The sequence below is a fragment of the Drosophila sulfurigaster genome, chromosome 2L (assembly GCF_023558435.1).
Source record: "Drosophila sulfurigaster albostrigata strain 15112-1811.04 chromosome 2L, ASM2355843v2, whole genome shotgun sequence".
Taxonomy (NCBI): domain Eukaryota; kingdom Metazoa; phylum Arthropoda; class Insecta; order Diptera; family Drosophilidae; genus Drosophila; species Drosophila sulfurigaster.
Window position 1 is genome coordinate 2993264 of NC_084881.1, and position 17702 is coordinate 3010965.

Consider the following 17702-nt stretch of genomic DNA (forward strand, 5'->3'; position numbering starts at 1 on the left):
GCTATAGGATATAGTATTCCGATCTAGACAATTTTTTTTACTATATATACAAAATATTTTTATAGAATTTTGGACAAAATTTCGTAGCAATATAACAACTAGAAGTATTTTTGGCCGCATCTCCCATACTGGCGGAACCACTGTGGAATGGTGGCTTGTAAAATTCGGATTATATTCGTCACCTAAAAAATATGTTTTCTGCTTTTACGGTAATAGTTAGTCAACTAGCGTTTAACATTTAAGTCGTGATATTATTTTGCCCTATACTCGTATTATAACTTTGTGGATAGCATTCTTTCTTGTGTTCTAATAAAATTCTGACTACCGTGCATATGTCGTCATAAAGTTCGTGACGAAGTTTGGAAATTTTAATCAAGCAATCAAGCTGAGAGTAAAATTGAAATATATATAAATATATACATATGTACCTATACATATCCGATAAAACCGCAGTAGAAGCAAATGTTTCAATTTTACTATATTTACCAATTGCTATTATTCACACTTCACAGTCACAAGGACTGCATATGCATGCGGGTATAAAAGAAACCCAAGTTTATTGTGAACGACGGCTTCAACGGAGGTGGTTCGCGGAGGTTTGTAATACGGAGAGTCATGGCTACTTGTCTATTAATAATTCTTATTACTTTGGGATTATCAACCTCATGGACCGAATCAAAGGGTGCGTTTATCATGTTACCAATACATTTAATAGTGTACTTATTGTTTATGTCTTATCCTATCCCCTTAGAGTGCGAACATAAATGTGAAAAGGTCGTGCTTAGTGTTGGTATACCAAAAGGATACAGTCAGAGACAGATATTTAAAAAAATTGGATCAAAGTATTATTCCATAATTGATGACCCAGTGACTTGGTACACCGCTGTTCATAGGTGCCACGCAAAAGGTGGTCAATTGATAAGTCTGACTGATAGTGTGACTCTGGCCGAAATAAGAAAAGAAAGAATGAAAGAAAGAAATTTCTGGATTGATCTCAATGATTTTGGCGAGCCCGGCAAGTTCGTTTCCATATCGAGTGGCGTGAAACCCAGCTTCTTAGATTGGTGTCAATATGAAACAATTGCAAACAAAACATCTGGAAATTGCGTGAATATTGACAATATAAATTTCCCAAAGCCCTGTATAAAACGAGCTTCCTGCCTTGATTTTAAAAGTTACATTTGTGAATCTCAAATTCCGAGAAGTATCTCTATATATATCGAGTGATATAATTGTTTTATTTTTAACTTAAAAATTAATTTGTAATCGTTAATGATTAACAGTAACCGCCCAAAAGTATGTAATCATTTTTTCTAGAATCGAATGCCTAAGCTAATACAACTAACCATATGCATATATTATACATTAAGCACTGTTCCCAGATGAGTAAAATTTTCAACGTGCGGAAAAGCTATATATGTATGTATTTCATAAGTTCCATAAATCTTAGAGTGACCAAGTTGGTAACCCTATGACACTAAATTTGGCACGGCAATAGAAAAAAATGAAAATTTATGGGCACTCCACTTAAACATTTTTCTATTAAACAATTGACATTATTAAAAAAAAAAACAAGTAAGAAAGTTACAGTCGAGTGTGCTCGACTGTGAGATACCAGCTACCCATTTTTAATAAGGGCAAAATATTGTGGTATTATTTTCAAAATATACCAAAAATACTAAAAAATACTAAAAATATACCAAATGGTATGTTTGGTATACCGATACAATACACCATTCAAAATATACCATAGACGGCACAATGTACCAGATTGTCGGCCAAAGCAACTCAGATCCCTAGTAAGTAGGCGTTTTTGCCCATACAAAAGTATTTCTTTAATAACTTCCACAATTTTTATCTGATCGCAACCAAATTTTCAGGAATCATAACTACTATAGTAATTATACTATATACCAAAATTCACAGCTCTAGCTTTAAATTTACGCTTGTTTTCGATTTTTTGGTTTGCGGGGGCGGAAGTGGGCGTGGCAAAAATTTGAAACAAACTTGATCTGCGTGCAAACATAACAAATACTGTCGAAAAAAAATTATAGCTCTATCTCTTATAGTCTCTGAGATCTAGGTGTTCATACGGACAGACAGACGGACACACAGACGGACAGACGGACAGACACACAGACGGACAGACGGACATGGCTAGATCGTCTCCGCTGTTGACGCTGATCAAGAATATATATACTTTATAGGGTCGGAGATGCCTCCTTCTGCCTGTTACATACATTTCCTGCCGGCACAAAGTTATAATACCCTTCTACCCTATGGGTAGCGGGTATAAAAACAGATGAAATCACATTTATTTTGTATTTTGTATGCCGACAATATCCCAAGCACATAACTTGATTTCAATATTTTTTATATTATATTTTAAATTTCATATATAGTCTTTTGACTCTGCAATATAAATTAATGCTATTTCTTTACCTCAAAGACTTTCTTTTTAATTTTTTTTTAATTATTTATATTTATCCAACTCTTCACTTTGCCGATATGAGTGCGGAATAATAGGTTGACTATTTCCATCCATATACATTCCCGTATCTGAGTATCAATGCGCTTTAAAATTTATTTGTGATGGAATCTCCGGAACGAAATGTCGTCACAAAAATTTTGCTAGGCCGATTTTTTTTATGCATATTTTGCTTTAGCGTATAACACATATACTATGTGGTTAGTGCTAGTACTATAAAATACATAAAATACACACATGCATACGATTATATTTATATATTTTATTATACAAATCTTATAGCAAATTATAAAAGCAAATAATAAACCATTAAATCTGTAGATGATGAGTATGATTAGTTCAAATGTTTCCTTAGCATGGAGCAAGACTTGATTTGAAATCAATCATAAACTCACAACATGCGATTCCAGTAAATTTAATTCTAAGTACGATTGTTTACATGAATATTCAATTGAACACAGTTTATAAGGTCGATGGTTTTTCAAATAACATTGCATTATTGTAATGGTGTCTTACGCACTATTCATAGGGTCTCTTTATAGTCTAATTTTCCAACACTCTTATACCCTTAGTCACATCACACATTATGTAGAATTTGGCCTGTTTGCAAGTTGCAAATTGAAGAATGTTTCTTGAAAATTGAATTATAATCGCACATTTCAAGTATCTTTTGCAGCACATTTATCATAGACGATCTCCAATGGACTTATTTTTTCAGTCGTTAATTTTTTATGAATTTTTGAAATTCGTGAACGTTACATCTGAAGTTTAATATTTACAATAAAATATCCTACTGTTAATTAAATGACATTATCAAAATATTGTAAGTACTAGGACTGCTGGTAAGTACAACAACTGCTGGTTTTGTAAAATGGAATTCAGTCTTGTATCATTTTTGGCGCAAATAGTATCAATTGTTTCCAAATGCAATACGAGGAAATATATAATATAAACATAAACTAGTAAGGGGTCAGAGCAAATTCATTGGTGAAAAGAAAATTTGTAAACAAGTTCAAAATTTTAAAATAAGTTTAATTATTATATCCTGCAGGAAATTTATGTAACTGGCATCTCTGATCCCATAAAGAATATATATTCTTGATCAGGTTCTGTCCATCTGTCTGTCCGCCTGTCTGTTTTGGGTAGAATTGTTATGTTTGAACTCAGATGTTGTTTGTTTTAAATTATCGCAACTCCCACTTCCGCTCCGCAAATCAAAAAATATGGAACTCGATCTGCGTGCAAACATAAACAAAAATGAAAAGAAAAACAAGTAAGTCGAGTGTGCTCGACTGTGAGATACCCGCTACCCATTTTGAATAAAAGCAAAATATTTCGGTAATAATTTCAAAATATTAAAAATAAATATGCATGTATTCTTGGGCTCGAGGGTAGTTAAAAAAGTTTATACCTCGAGCGGGCTCGACCACACCACAACATGCTGGGCTTGCACTCTACCACCTGAGCTATCGCATTGCTTATGAACCCTCTATGCATACAGATACTAATATAGACGAGCATGTATATACGTATACGTATACATACAATACATACATAGCAGGTGTTTTTGCCCATACAAAAGTATTTAATAACTTTTATCTGATCGCAACCAAATTTTCAGGAAGGAAAAAACACCATTGTTATTATTGTATATTCCAAAATTCGCACGTCTAGCGTTAATATTACTCTTGTTATTATTGATTTGCAGGAGCGGGAGTGGGCGTGGCAAAAATTTGAAACAAACTTGATCTGCGTGCAAACATAACAAATACTGTCGAAAAAAATTAAAGCTCTATCTCTTATAGTCTCTGAGATCTTGGTCTTTATACGGACAGACGGACATGGCTAGATCATCTCGGCTGTTGATGCTGATCAAGAGTAGATATACTTTATAGGGTCGGAGATGCCTCTTTCCACCTGTTACATACATTTCCTGCCGGCACAAAGTTATAATACCCCTCTACCCTATGAGTAGTGGGTATAAAAAGTATACCTCTATCTCTTATAGTCTCTAAGATCTACATAGGTGTTATTATGGACAGATGGACATGGCTATATTGTATCGGCTGTTGACCCTGATCAAGAATATATATACTTTATAGGGTCAGAGATACCTCCTTCTGCTTGTTACATACAAAGTTATAATACCCTTTAACCGCATCGGTAGCTGATGTTATCATATCTGTTTTGGCGGACAATCTGGTATCAAATATAGCCTTCGATGTATTTTAGTATATTTGTGGTACACTCTTTTGCACTCTTTTGCCATTCAAAATGGGTAACTCACAACCGAACACACTAGACGGTAGTTTTCTTACTTGTTTTAAATAATAATATGGTGATTAGAAATGAGACATTGGTTACAAAAGCCAAACTCATCCGTATTTTGCGGACAAATAAGGAGAGAATTTAGTTTACGTCTCAAAAAATTGCAGGGGCTGAGTGACGCAAGTGTTTTTTAGTGTTTCGAATATATGAGTGCTAGAATGTAATGCCGTACACAGCACAGCAACAAGCCTGAGGTTCATCGACTAAGTTTTAAAGCTTCTGACGTATGCGGTTTAGTGTGCTGCAATTGTGTAGTGGTCAGGTAATCACAAATCCTACTCTGGCTCACCTTTAAGTAACCGTGAAAAGCGTTAAAGCTATACTGTGTTGGGCACCGTTATCAGCGACTTTTCTGTTCATCTGACTGTCTGTTCGTCAGTCCAGCTATCAACTGCATCAAATGCCCAAGGGCAATTGGACGTATTCGGGATACAAAATCACAAAATTACTCAGATCATAAAAGCATACAAATACAAATAAATATGAGCACTTCCGAGCACCAGCGATGAGAACAAACAACAATGCTCATTATCATCAAGAATGAAACTAAAATAATGCTAGTTCGAATAACAATCAAAACAAATTCGAGCCGGCACACGCTTTTTGTGGCCTTTTTTGTATGTGGTGTAAATTTCCGCGGGTCTAATTTCGTGTCAGCGTCTGGCTGACTGGCCATTCACTGAGTTATCACTTATCAGTAATAGCCGCTGACTGTCGGGCCACTTGGCACGCGGCACGCGGCGCTCCACCGCTAATCACATCTCTCTCGCATGTGTTAGCAACGTTCCGTAGCTATGTTTAATGAGATATTTCCCCAATGTACCGTCTATCGCCTTATCAAGGTCAAGGCTTACCGAAATTAGTATTCTGCCGTCTGCTGTTGCCAACTTTATCAGCAACGCCCGCTGATCAGGTGAACTCACTTCAAGCACGCGTTTTATATTCTTTATTTTTTTTGTTTTCTTTTTGTTATGCTTTATTCCCGGGATTCTACAAACTTGTTCCCAACTAGCCGTTGTTGCTGTGGCCTTGCAGACGTCTAGTCGAAATCGATAGGAAATTTTTGAGGCTTGTCTACCTTCAAGCCAAATAGAATCTATGTCATCGATATTTGCTGTTTCTTAGACGCACCACAGCGCACATTGAAAACTTTACTTTCAATTAGGGAAAATTATTTTCCCTACTATCAAACCTCTGTTTTTTAATAGTCTTCATTCCCCATTAAATCTGAGTTTTTTTGTCGGTACAAAAAAAGAAAAGAGAAAAGAAAAGATTACCCATATTTTCAAATAAATACACTTTAAATCAAAAGATCACCGTGTGTAGTAGACGGTGTCTAGTTCAATATATTGTTGGTTTAGAATCCAGTTATTCTAGATTTTACAAAGTGTTTAAGTTTAACCTCGACTAGAGTAAAAACAGTTTTTAATTTTTGCTCTTCGTATTTTACCATAGTAAAACGGTTTTGTTAAATCTTCCACAATCTCCTAAATATTAAATTCACCTTTGGGGAACTCGGATTGTGTTTCCTCTTATCATTTGTACTGTCAATTGTATTAGTAAATATTTAAATAGATAGTTTTAATATATGATTATAATATATGGTAATATACCACACAAGCAAACATAATTTGGTTCTTTAGTTTTAAGCCTTTTCTTTATTGCTGTCACTCACTTTAAGGTTACAATACTTACAAGTATTTTGAGTCATAGTGCTCATGAAAAAGAAGTCAATTTCTAATAAATGATGACGGAGCTTCTCAATAAATATTCAGAAACAAATCGTACGTAAGTCAAGGAACACGAACTGAAATTTCAAACAATTTCAAATAATCATAACAAATTTATATTTTACTAAAAACTGTGACTTTGGTATAGATTAACGTTTTATTATAAAATGGAAATTAACACAACATCGTTGCTGCCATATGTTTTAGATCTGCTTGGTCGCAATCCTGATTTGCGTGAGTTCGACTAAATAAGTACTCTCTCTCCAGAATCCAGAATTATCTTTAATAATAATTTTAAAATTAATCTTATTTGTTTTAATCAGGCTCTACTACAGAGGATCTATGTGACCGTGTCAAGGATGCGGTCATGGAAGACGTGATAAGACCTTTTGGATCAGTACAGCGTGCAGTCGAATTCTCTATCGAACTGGGAATGAATATAGGACTTCTCTCGTTAGAAGATAATAGAGTGCGGCTACCATTCCGACTGACAGCGAGTGCTTCGGTCGAAGGGGGATCAACATTATCGCCAGAAAACTCTCACAAAGTTATCAAGGGTTTATCAAGAACGGTAAGGACGAAAATATCTAAAATCTCACCATTTGTTATGAACATTATTTTATAGATTAAGGCAGCTCGGGTTAGAAGGATACCCAGTGTCCTCCTAGTCCACCCAGAACTGCGCGGTCCCGCAGGTGGACGGGTCAAAAAAACTTGGCGTGACTTCGGTAAAACAACGAAGTGTTCGTGCCCGTAGACAATAAAGTTATGTATGTTTTGTTAATTTTGAACAATTTAAATTTTGAAGTTATTGAACTGGCAATAGCAATTGGGTCAATATGGCGTCGCACGCTCAAAATAATTACTTAACTTGGGGCATTTGTGTAATGTAACCTGTCCTGGTTCCTGCAGCGCGTCGCAGTTTGCGTTTGTCTTCGATTCGATTCGAATTGTGATGCATATTTTAGCATGAAAATGAATTATTCAATGTTTTGTGGCGCAGTTGTTATGACTTCGTGAGCGTGGCGAGCTTAGTATTTAGTATGGATATAGGCAATTATTTATGCAGTTAAGCCGACCAAGAGCATAAAAAGAATGTGAAAAGTACGCGTCCCGTTCAGTGTGCCGTCGGATCAAGTCGGATCAATAATATCGTAGATAATAGAATCAATTCAATAATCCGCGTACGGTAATATCCTTTTCGCTTACACTATAAACGGCTCTTCAAATTAAAAAGATATATTATATTCAAAGCGTGCCTACTTCGTGAGTGAAATTAATATATGCAATCAACCATCGTATATACAATTGACTGTCGTGTACTTTTCATAAAAACTGTTTCAAGTTCTGTTTTAGCAAAGTTCAAGACATTTGCTTTACAATTCGATTAGAATGTGGGGTGTTTTCAATTCTGTGATTTTTGACCATTGTATATCCAAAGTTCCAAAAGACATTTTCGATACAAATCATGTTTACAGCATATGGAAGATTCTAAACAAGAGATATAGTGTCTAAATTTTAAAAATGAATACGATCGTGAAACGCGGTCAGCGCATCTTTTCAAATCAGGCGTGTCATTATTTGTGTGACCTGTGATTGATATAATATTAATATTACTTCAAAAAATATTGAGCTTTTAGAATCTAGATATAATCAAAATAACAAATTTCTTAGTAATTTAACATATTATTTTCTCATACATAACGAATATTAATTTTAATCAATCATTAAGATGTAATGAGTGAATTGAAAAAGATAAATACGATATATACGAATTGCAATAAATATGAGTTAACTCTAAAGTGAAAAATAAAAAACTAATATAGTTTCACACAAACATTTTTCTAGCATGTTTAATGTTAAAACTACTCAATTTAGTGATGGTATGTTCATTTTGTTTTTTTTGTTAATTTGCCATTTGTCCTATCAAATCATATACACATCGACGTAAAAATAAATATTTTTTTTTTAAATATATATATTTTTTGGGTGCAAATAATTGTATATGTAAACTTCATTCGTGCACAAATCCTTAAAATAAGTCGCATTGAAATTTTGTCTTAGGCTTCTCCCAAAAACCTTACGATTAGGTTCGAGAATTTTATATAATTCTGTAGAGTTATGTATTTTATACATTCACATCTTTTGACGTGAATATCCTACGAAAGCAAACTGCAGTCAATGAAACTTTTGTGATTGTAATGAACACAGTATTTATACAGCTGTTTTCTTTAAAATAAAACGGTTTTATAGCATTAACAAGGAATAGGACTCTGAACCATATTTGAATTAAAGTTTACAATGCCAAACAAGAAGAAAATCCAAAATAAAAAAGCAACAAATGAGGACGCAATTGTAATGGACGGTGACATTGTTATTTCGGGACTTTCCGGTAAATTTCCGGAAAGCAGTAATATAGAAGAATTCAAGCAGAATCTGCTAAATGGCATCGACATGGTCACAGGCGATCCGCGTCGTTGGGAAGCAGGTAAATTGTCGTTAAAGTTAAAATATAATGATACATTTACTTCAAAGTAAATTTTTTTAATGTGATTGTGTGTGCAATAGGCATTTATGGTCTACCAGAGCGTATGGCTAAGATGCGGGACGAGGATCTTGAGAAATTCGATGACACATTTTTTAGTGTCCACCAAAAGCAGGCGGAACTTATGGATCCTTGCATGCGCATGCTGTTGGAGTTGACACATGAAGCTATTATAGATGCAGGCATCAATCCCTCTGAGTTACGAGGTAGTCGGACCGGTGTCTACATCGGACTGTCATTTGTAGAGACTGAACATGAAATTCCCAACATGGAGCCGAGCAGCATAAATGGATATTGCTTAACAGGCTGTGCCCGTGCCATGTTCGCCAATCGCATTTCCTACACCTTTGATTTCAAGGGTCCCAGCTTCATAGTTGACACCGCTTGTTCCAGCTCACTTGTGGCTCTCTCACATGCTTATACAGACATGCGAGCTGGCCGATGCGATTACGCTTTGGTCGCCGGTGTTAATCTTATTTTAAAGCCCATATTCGCTCTACAATTTTTGCGATTGGGTATTGTCAGCCAAGACGGTGCATGCAAGACATTTGATTCCGCGGCGAATGGATACGCCCGTGCCGACACCTGTGCCGTGGTCTTCTTGCAACGCGCTACAAACGCAAAACGTATATACGCATCAATTCTTAACGTGCGCACAAACACGGATGGGTTCAAGGAACAAGGCGTCACTTTTCCCGATGGTCGCATGCAGCAGGAGTTACTGCGCGAAACATACGGTGAAATTGGCCTTAGCCCTGATCAGGTAGTCTATGTTGAGGCTCATGGTAGTGGCACACCCGTGGGTGATGATCAAGAAGCGAATATGTTGAGCAACTTCTTCTGCCGTCCCTCGCGTACGGCTCCACTACTGATTGGATCCGTAAAATCAAATATGGGTCATGCAGAACCAGCGTCTGGGGTGAGTGCACTGGCTAAGATGATTATAGCCATGGAAGAGGGTGTTATTCCAAAGAATTTGCACTACCGCATACCAAATCCTGCCGTACCAGCTCTTGTTGAGGGTCGACTCAAGGTAGTAGATCGTAATCTCCCATGGCAGGGTGGCATTATTGGACTAAATTCCTTTGGATTTGGTGGTGCCAATGCACACGTTATTCTCAAGTCGCATGCCAAAAACAAAATCTCTATCACAAGAACCAAGACATTAAAACTGGTCATCTGCTCCGGCCGTACGGAGTCAGCGGTCCAGCAGTTATTGGAATCGGCTGTCAAATATCGGAGCGATGACGAGTTCTTGACTCTAATCAATGACATTCATTCCCAGCCCATTCCATTACATCCTTATCGTGGTTTTGCCATCGTTAGCAGCTCAGTCGCTTCCAAAATGGAGATTATTCCGTATGAGGAGGAACAGCGCCCGATTTGGTTTGTATATGCTGGCATGGGAAGTCAGTGGGCTAGTATGGCCAAGGATCTCATGCAGTGGGATTTGTTTCAAAAGTCCATTCAACATTGTGCTGAAGTACTCGCTCCAATGGACTTTGACTTGATTGCAGTACTCACTAGGTCAACAGAATCCACTTTTGATAATATGCTTTACTCTTTCGTATCGATTGCTGCCGTTCAGATTGCATTGACGGATCTATTAAAGGCATTGCACATTGAGCCGGCTGGAATAATTGGACATTCCGCCGGTGAGCTGGGAGCAGCATACATGGACGGATGTCTAACAGCCGAACAAACTGTACTTGCAGCTTATTGGCGAGGAAAAAGCGTCCTTGACACACCAGGACTACCGCAGGGAAAGATGGCAGCCGTTGGGCTAAGTTGGGATGACATTAAACAACAATTACCACCGGAATGCTATGCTGTCTGCCACAATAGTGATGATAACTGTACTGTGTCTGGGCCAGTTACAGCTATGGATGCAACCATCAAGAGGTTACAGGAATCAGGCGTTTTTGTTCGAACTGTCGGTTCTGGGGGCTACGCTTTTCACAGCAGATATATCGCTGATGCGGCGCCAATGCTACGAAAAAATCTAGAACGCCTAATTACAGAACCTAAACAGCGTTCTCAACGTTGGCTAAGTACCAGTGTTCCAGAGCATGACTGGCAAACTCCCGCATGCCGCACGGCATCTGCAGCATATTTTATCAACAACTTAATATCACCGGTGCTCTTTAATGAAGCCATTCGGCATATTCCGAAAAATGCCATTATTGTTGAGGTTGCTCCCCATGGACTCTTCCGTGCTATTCTGCGCTCACTTGGATCGAGGATAAGTTATATCAGTCTCATGCAGCGCGGTCACGCCAACAATATGGAGTTCTTACTAAGTCAAATTGGTCAGTTATATGCGGTTGGTGGGCAGCCACAACTATTGCATATGTCGCTATCATCAGCAATCAATTATCCCGTCTCACGTGGTACGCCCATGCTGAGCTCATTAATTGGATGGGATCACCGGCAGAAGTGGAGCTATCCAAAGTTCAAGGGTGGCCGACAGGGCACCCAACAGAGTATCGAACTTGATCTAAGTAAGGAAGAGAATACATTTCTGGCAGGTCATACGATCGATGGACGCATCTTATTTCCGGCAACTGGTTACATAACACTCGTTTGGATGATGCTGGCTCAGCAGCAGGATAGAGATTATCAACGCACCCCGGTTGTTTTTAGTGATGTAGTCTTCCATCGTGCTACCATTCTGGGACTGAGTGCCGCTTCAGCAGTAAAGTTAACCATCAACATCTTCCACGGGAAAGGTGACTTTGAGGTCAGTGAGGATACAACCCTTGTTGCATCAGGAAAAATTCAGCTGATAGTTAGCCCACTGCAACAACAGCTCAATCTGCCAGACTTACCTGGTAGTGCCGGTGTGATTAAGCTCTGCACAAAGGATATCTATAAGGAGCTGCGCCTTCGTGGATACGATTACAGTGGACTCTTCCAAGGCATCATAGACACTGACGTTCAGGCGGTGTCCGGGCACCTTTTGTGGATGGATAACTGGATTAGCTTCATGGACACCATGCTGCAATTCCGTATACTCAGCAACGATTTAAGAGAACTACACGTACCCACGTCAATTGAGCGAATTCTCATCGATCCGCTCAAACATTTCGAGATAATGAAACAACATCAGCAAAAGCCGCCCGTCTCGTGGTATCGCAACATATCCGTGATCAAGAGTGGTGGCGTTGAGATACACAACGTAAAGACAACACAAACACAACGTCGCTCCGGCAATCAAAGTCTAGCGAGCTTAGAGAGATACACCTTTACACCATACAAACAGGCAACAGCTCCTCGAGGGGATCAACAACGTGCCAAGCTTATAGCGTTGACTGTAGCGATGCAGGTGATAATTGAGAACAGCGGAGGTGCCTCCAAAATAAAGGGCGTCGAAATTGTCAACGCACGGAGTAATCCAGAGACACTCATTGGTCCCAAGCTTTTGGATATTATAGAGCGTGAACCAATAATGATTGCCGAAATAATTGTGGCAACACCAGATAGTAATAATGAATCAGAACTGCGTACGGTATTGCAGGAATCTGGAGTTCGCGTCATTACGGCGGATCTCGCTGTGTCGACAGTGGAGCGACAATGTGATTTTCTCTATGTTCTCAATTTATTGTCTACAACTTCAATGGGGGATATCCATTTACAACATTTAATGGAAAGCATTAAGCAGGAAAATGGCTTCATTCTGCTAGAAGAAAATGCAAGTATTTATAAAATCTCTGGACGGGAACGGTTACAACGCTTGCAGATGTTGCCAGTCCTAGAGCACGCATATGACAACGATCGTGTCGTGGTCCTTGCTAAAAGATTTATCGCTAAAGATCACTTTCAATGCACAGTTGTCCATTTTACAAATGATCATTTTAAGTGGATGGCCGATCTCAAGAGCTTGTTGACGAAAACCCAAGCAGATCAACATCGTATTTACTTAGTTGCTCATGGAGAACCCAGTACAGGAGCTCTAGGATTTGTAAACTGTCTAAAGCGTGAGCATCCTGGAAAAAAGATACGATTGTATATGCTCCTAGATTCGGGACTACCGCCGTTTTCACTTACAGATCCTTTTTATCAGGATCAGTTAGATAAGGATTTGTCGATAAACATTCATCAAAACGGAAATTGGGGTAGCTACCGTCACCTTCCCATGGAGGCTCATCAACCACTGCTAACTGTAGAGCAAGCCTATGTCAACACATTAATTAAAGGTGACCTTTCCTCACTTAATTGGATCGAAAGTCCGCGTACTATAAATCAAATCCAAAATCAAAGTAAATGGGAACCTTGCACAGTATATTACGCTCCTCTTAACTTTCGGGACATAATGTTGGCATCTGGAAAGTTAGGAGTCGATGCACTGCCAGGAGACTTGGCTCATCAGGATTGTGTCTTGGGACTAGAATTTGCAGGTCGTGACTCGCATGGCCAACGGATCATGGCCATGGTTACTGCCAAGTCCTTAGCTACAAATTGCATGGCCAACAAGAATCTTCTTTGGAACATACCGGACAATTGGACAATGGAAGAAGCTTCTACAGTGCCCTGTGTTTATGCTACCGTCTACTATGCTTTGGTAGTGCGTGGACAAATGAAGAAGGGCGAACGCATCCTTATTCATGCTGGATCTGGTGGTGTGGGTCAGGCTGCCATCTCCGTGGCCTTACATTATGGTCTGACGGTCTTTACCACAGTCGGCAGCAAAGAGAAGCGAGAATTTCTGCTGAAACGATTCCCCAAGCTGCAGGCACGGAATATTGGAAACTCGCGAGACACTTCCTTTGAACAGTTGATAATGAACGAAACTTCAGGTGAAGGTGTAGAGTTGGTCCTAAACTCACTGTCTGACGATAAACTACAAGCATCGGTGCGATGCTTGGGTTTAAATGGTCGTTTCTTGGAGATTGGAAAATTCGATCTGAGTAATAATAGTCCATTGGGTATGTCTGTGTTCTTAAAGAATACGTCATTCCATGGCATTTTGCTAGACAGTGTCATGGACGGTGATGAAGAAATTCAGAAGCATATTGTCTCGCTTGTGGAAAAGGGAATTCAGAACGGAGCTGTTTTACCTTTACCCATTACGCTATTCACCGATCAGGAGATTGAGAAGGCATTCCGTTTCATGGCATCGGGCAAACATATTGGCAAAGTTGTCGTTAAAATTCGCAACGAGGAGCAGCAACTTTCACTCCCCAAACCGCGACTAATCAACGCTATTCCTCGCACCTATATGCATCCCGAAAAAAGCTACATACTAGTCGGAGGATTAGGCGGCTTCGGCTTGGAGTTAACCAACTGGTTGGTAAATCGAGGGGCGCGTTTTATTATTTTGAACTCGCATTCTGGTTTGAAAACCGGATATCAAGCCCTCATGATTAAACGCTGGCATGAACGTGGTGTTAAAGTGGTTATAGATACAAATGATGTCTGCAATGATGCGGGATGTAGGAAACTGCTAGAGAGCAGCAACAAAATCGCGATGGTGGGGGGTATTTTCAATTTGGCTGCAATTCTTAGAGACTCAATGTTTGATGATCAAACCATGAAAAACTTTGAGGTAGTTGCAGCACCCAAAATATCGATAACCAAACACCTTGATCATTACTCACGCAGCATGTGTCCGGCTCTCGAGCACTTTATTTGTTTCTCAAGTTTGACAGCTGGTCGTGGAAATCCGGGTCAAACAAACTACGGCATGGCGAATTCAGCTATGGAGCGTATTTGTGAGAAGCGTCAGGTGGAGGGTTATCCAGGTACAGCCATACAATGGGGAGCGATTGGTGATACAGGGCTTATTATTGAGCACTTGGGCAATAACGATACTGTCATTGGGGGAACCTTACCCCAACGAATGAGCAGCTGCCTCCACACCTTAGATATCTTTATGCAACAACCACATCCTGTGCTGGCATCCATGGTGCTAGCCGAAAAACGTAAAGCGGAAGCATCAACCCGTCAAAGTCTCATCGCAACAATCGCCAAAATAATGGGTTTGCGCGATGTGAATAGTATTCAGGACAAGACGACACTCTTTGACTTGGGCATGGATTCGTTAATGAGCACAGAGATAAAGCAAACACTCGAGCGAAACTACGACTTGGTTCTGTCAGCTCAGGAAATCCGTCAGTTGACATTCAGTGCCTTGAGACACATCGATTCATCTGCGGCACAAGAACAACTTACAGCCACATCGACAATTGCAGATGTGAATGCTACTAATCATTCCAATGCGACGACCATTGACGACCAAAGTGATGAAACCCGCAACGTATTCGCCAAGGAAGTATTACCCCAGAACGTACTTGTGCGTCTGCATTCCATGGCGACGAAAGAGTCTAGTAAACCAGCCGTATTTTTCCTTGCACCTATCGAGGGCTTCACAATAGCGGTTGAGGCACTTGCTGTTTCGCTTAGCTGTCCAGCCTATGGACTCCAGTGCACAGAACAGGTGCCTTTGGACTCGATAGAAGCTTGTGCCGCGTATTACTTGCAACAAATCCAGAAAATACAACCAAGAGGCCCTTATAACATTGTGGGCTACTCTTATGGTTGTCTCCTGGCCCATGCAATTGGTGTGGCTTTGGAACAGCTAAAATTTAACGTGAAAGTCATTATGTTAGACGGAGCCCCCACTATGGCGAGTGGATATGTTCAAGAGGCCAAGAAGCAGACTGATGATTTAAATAGACAGCAATCCATGACACTAGCTTACTTTGGAGCACTACTTGCCGATGTCGACTACAATCAGGTAAGTTGATTTCATTCTTAGCAGATACCAATTATATGTCCATATAATGCCCATCCAAATAATGCCCTGTCTTACTTTTATTATAATGCTAATTCTGTTTGGAATATTAGTTTACTCATGGGAATTTTCAAAATAGCGTAATATTACGTTTACAAGTTAATTTATTCAAAAAAACAAAAAAAAAATAGAAATAATAAATAAATAAATTAATATGCTTCTAATTATTTTGTAATATATATTCCCGGAATGTTGTGCACATTTACAGATCCGTTTAAATGTTACAATCAAACATTAAGGTCTGTGTGTTGGGCGAAAAATTTAAGTTGGGTTTGAGCTTTTTATAAAACCGTTTTTAGAATGTATTACATAGAACTAAGTATTCCGTTAAAATTAAATTATAAACATTTTTTCCCCTTTTTGAATGACTTGTTTTTGTAATAAACATTAAGTTTTGAACTGCATGGTATCTAACTACATTGAAATATGAAATATTGAAAAAATATAATTCTATTACAGCTTCTTCAGATCCTTGACGGACACAAGACGTGGACCTTGAAGTTAGATAAACTAGCGGATACCTTAGCAACATACACTCAACAATCAAAAGATGTGGTAAGTGCACATTTTTAAACATTTTTGTTTTGCTTTTGGTCCATACACAATTACAATTGTATGGAAGAAAGCTAAACATATTTTGTATTTGAAGGACACTTGACACTTAGTATTTTTCTATTAATTAATGTTAACCTAATTTCTTATGTCAACTATTTTCATAGATCAAAAAAGCTGCTTGTATGTTCAAGCAGAAACTTCTGTTATCGGAGAGCTACAAGGGAGTGCAGGAATTTAACAGCGATGTGGTACTTATTAAATCGGCGGAAAATAATGCTATAATGTCGCAAGATGACTATGGTCTTAAAGAGGTAAGCGATGCAACTACATACAATTGAAAATATAAAAACTAATTTATTTCCATAGATTTGCAGTGCACATATTGATATGCATGTGGTAGAAGGAACACACCGAACCTTCCTAAAGGCGGTCAAAACATTCCAGATCGTCGAGAGAGTTTTACACAAATAGTGCATTAATTGCATTTACTTTAATTGTCATAATAGTTTTAGCTTAGCACGTATGCCCAAAAAAAAAGCCACAATACATTAGATTGTTAAGTTTCTTATTAAATTTAATTAAAGTAAAAATTGTTTTTTTTTTTGCTATGACCTTGCATGTTATTGTTCTACCGATGATTCATTAGGAAAATTCATAAGAATATTTCTGATAAGCAAAACTTTTAAAAATACACACACTTTTTAAACACATTCATAGTACTTGTGAATATGTATGTATGTATGTCTGTATGTTCATTTTTATCAGCACCATTCATCTATGGGACGACTATTAATCAGCCCACTAATGTTTATGGTTTTGTCTATCACTTCATATTAAATTTTTCAGTATATACATATATATGTACACACTTAGTGTGTTTGCACATGTTTGTATTTATGTATGTGATTGTATTTATAATTTTAAAAAATGTGGTCTGATTCTGATGTCTGCGATTTCCAAAGTATCACGCATCAAACGCAAGTAACGGCTGTTAACTATTATTGCTGTTTAATTCTGATAATATTACTCAACATAATATGTTACGAAGGGCATAAATAACAGCGGCTGTAAATGAGCAGCCCTATAATGGAAAATGTTAACAGCAAAAAATGAGCTTTTTATGCTTATCTCGCTTGCCTCCGTTGGCGTTTCTGCAAATGTCGACTCTCTTGCTCTCACCGCGCACAGCAAAAGAGAAGCTTTCACAAGCGTCGCTGAAGTCACTGCTGTCGTATATAAGCCCAGCGCTCACCTGATGCCTCG

At 38.5% G+C, this 17702-nt stretch overlaps 3 protein-coding genes across 3 annotated transcripts; all 3 read left to right on the forward strand.

Moving 5' to 3' along the window:
• The first annotated feature begins 415 nt into the window (after positions 1-415).
• On the forward strand, positions 416-1568 carry LOC133844753 (C-type lectin 37Db-like). The gene is made up of 2 exons (XM_062278912.1): positions 416-682; positions 752-1568. The coding sequence occupies exons 1-2, from the start codon at positions 616-618 to the stop codon at positions 1225-1227; spliced, it is 543 nt and encodes a 180-aa protein (XP_062134896.1). The 5' UTR covers positions 416-615; the 3' UTR covers positions 1228-1568.
• Positions 1569-6581: 5013 nt separating this feature from the next.
• On the forward strand, positions 6582-7303 carry LOC133837093 (uncharacterized). The gene is made up of 3 exons (XM_062267755.1): positions 6582-6780; positions 6870-7117; positions 7172-7303. The coding sequence occupies exons 1-3, from the start codon at positions 6714-6716 to the stop codon at positions 7301-7303; spliced, it is 447 nt and encodes a 148-aa protein (XP_062123739.1). The 5' UTR covers positions 6582-6713.
• Positions 7304-7654: 351 nt separating this feature from the next.
• Positions 7655-17029, forward strand: LOC133850674 (fatty acid synthase). The gene is made up of 6 exons (XM_062286823.1): positions 7655-7812; positions 8800-9034; positions 9115-15827; positions 16344-16439; positions 16604-16750; positions 16806-17029. Exons 2-6 carry the CDS (start codon positions 8848-8850, stop codon positions 16908-16910), a joined length of 7248 nt encoding a protein of 2415 aa, XP_062142807.1. The 5' UTR covers positions 7655-7812; positions 8800-8847; the 3' UTR covers positions 16911-17029.
• Positions 17030-17702: the final 673 nt, after the last annotated feature.

What these genes read in the sequence shown, in the direction of transcription:
- LOC133844753 (XM_062278912.1), top strand. Translation starts at nt 616, where the DNA reads ATGGCTACTTGTCTATTAATAATTCTTATTACTTTGGGATTATCAACC. An exon ending in CTCATGGACCGAATCAAAGG is followed by an intron (nt 683 to 751) that starts GTGCGTTTATCA and finishes CTATCCCCTTAG; the next exon opens with AGTGCGAACATAAATGTGAA.
- LOC133837093 (XM_062267755.1), top strand. Translation starts at nt 6,714, where the DNA reads ATGGAAATTAACACAACATCGTTGCTGCCATATGTTTTAGATCTGCTT. An exon ending in TGGTCGCAATCCTGATTTGC is followed by an intron (nt 6,781 to 6,869) that starts GTGAGTTCGACT and finishes TGTTTTAATCAG; the next exon opens with GCTCTACTACAGAGGATCTA. An exon ending in TCAAGGGTTTATCAAGAACG is followed by an intron (nt 7,118 to 7,171) that starts GTAAGGACGAAA and finishes ATTATTTTATAG; the next exon opens with ATTAAGGCAGCTCGGGTTAG.
- LOC133850674 (XM_062286823.1), top strand. Translation starts at nt 8,848, where the DNA reads ATGCCAAACAAGAAGAAAATCCAAAATAAAAAAGCAACAAATGAGGAC. An exon ending in TCCGCGTCGTTGGGAAGCAG is followed by an intron (nt 9,035 to 9,114) that starts GTAAATTGTCGT and finishes TGTGTGCAATAG; the next exon opens with GCATTTATGGTCTACCAGAG. An exon ending in CCGATGTCGACTACAATCAG is followed by an intron (nt 15,828 to 16,343) that starts GTAAGTTGATTT and finishes ATTCTATTACAG; the next exon opens with CTTCTTCAGATCCTTGACGG.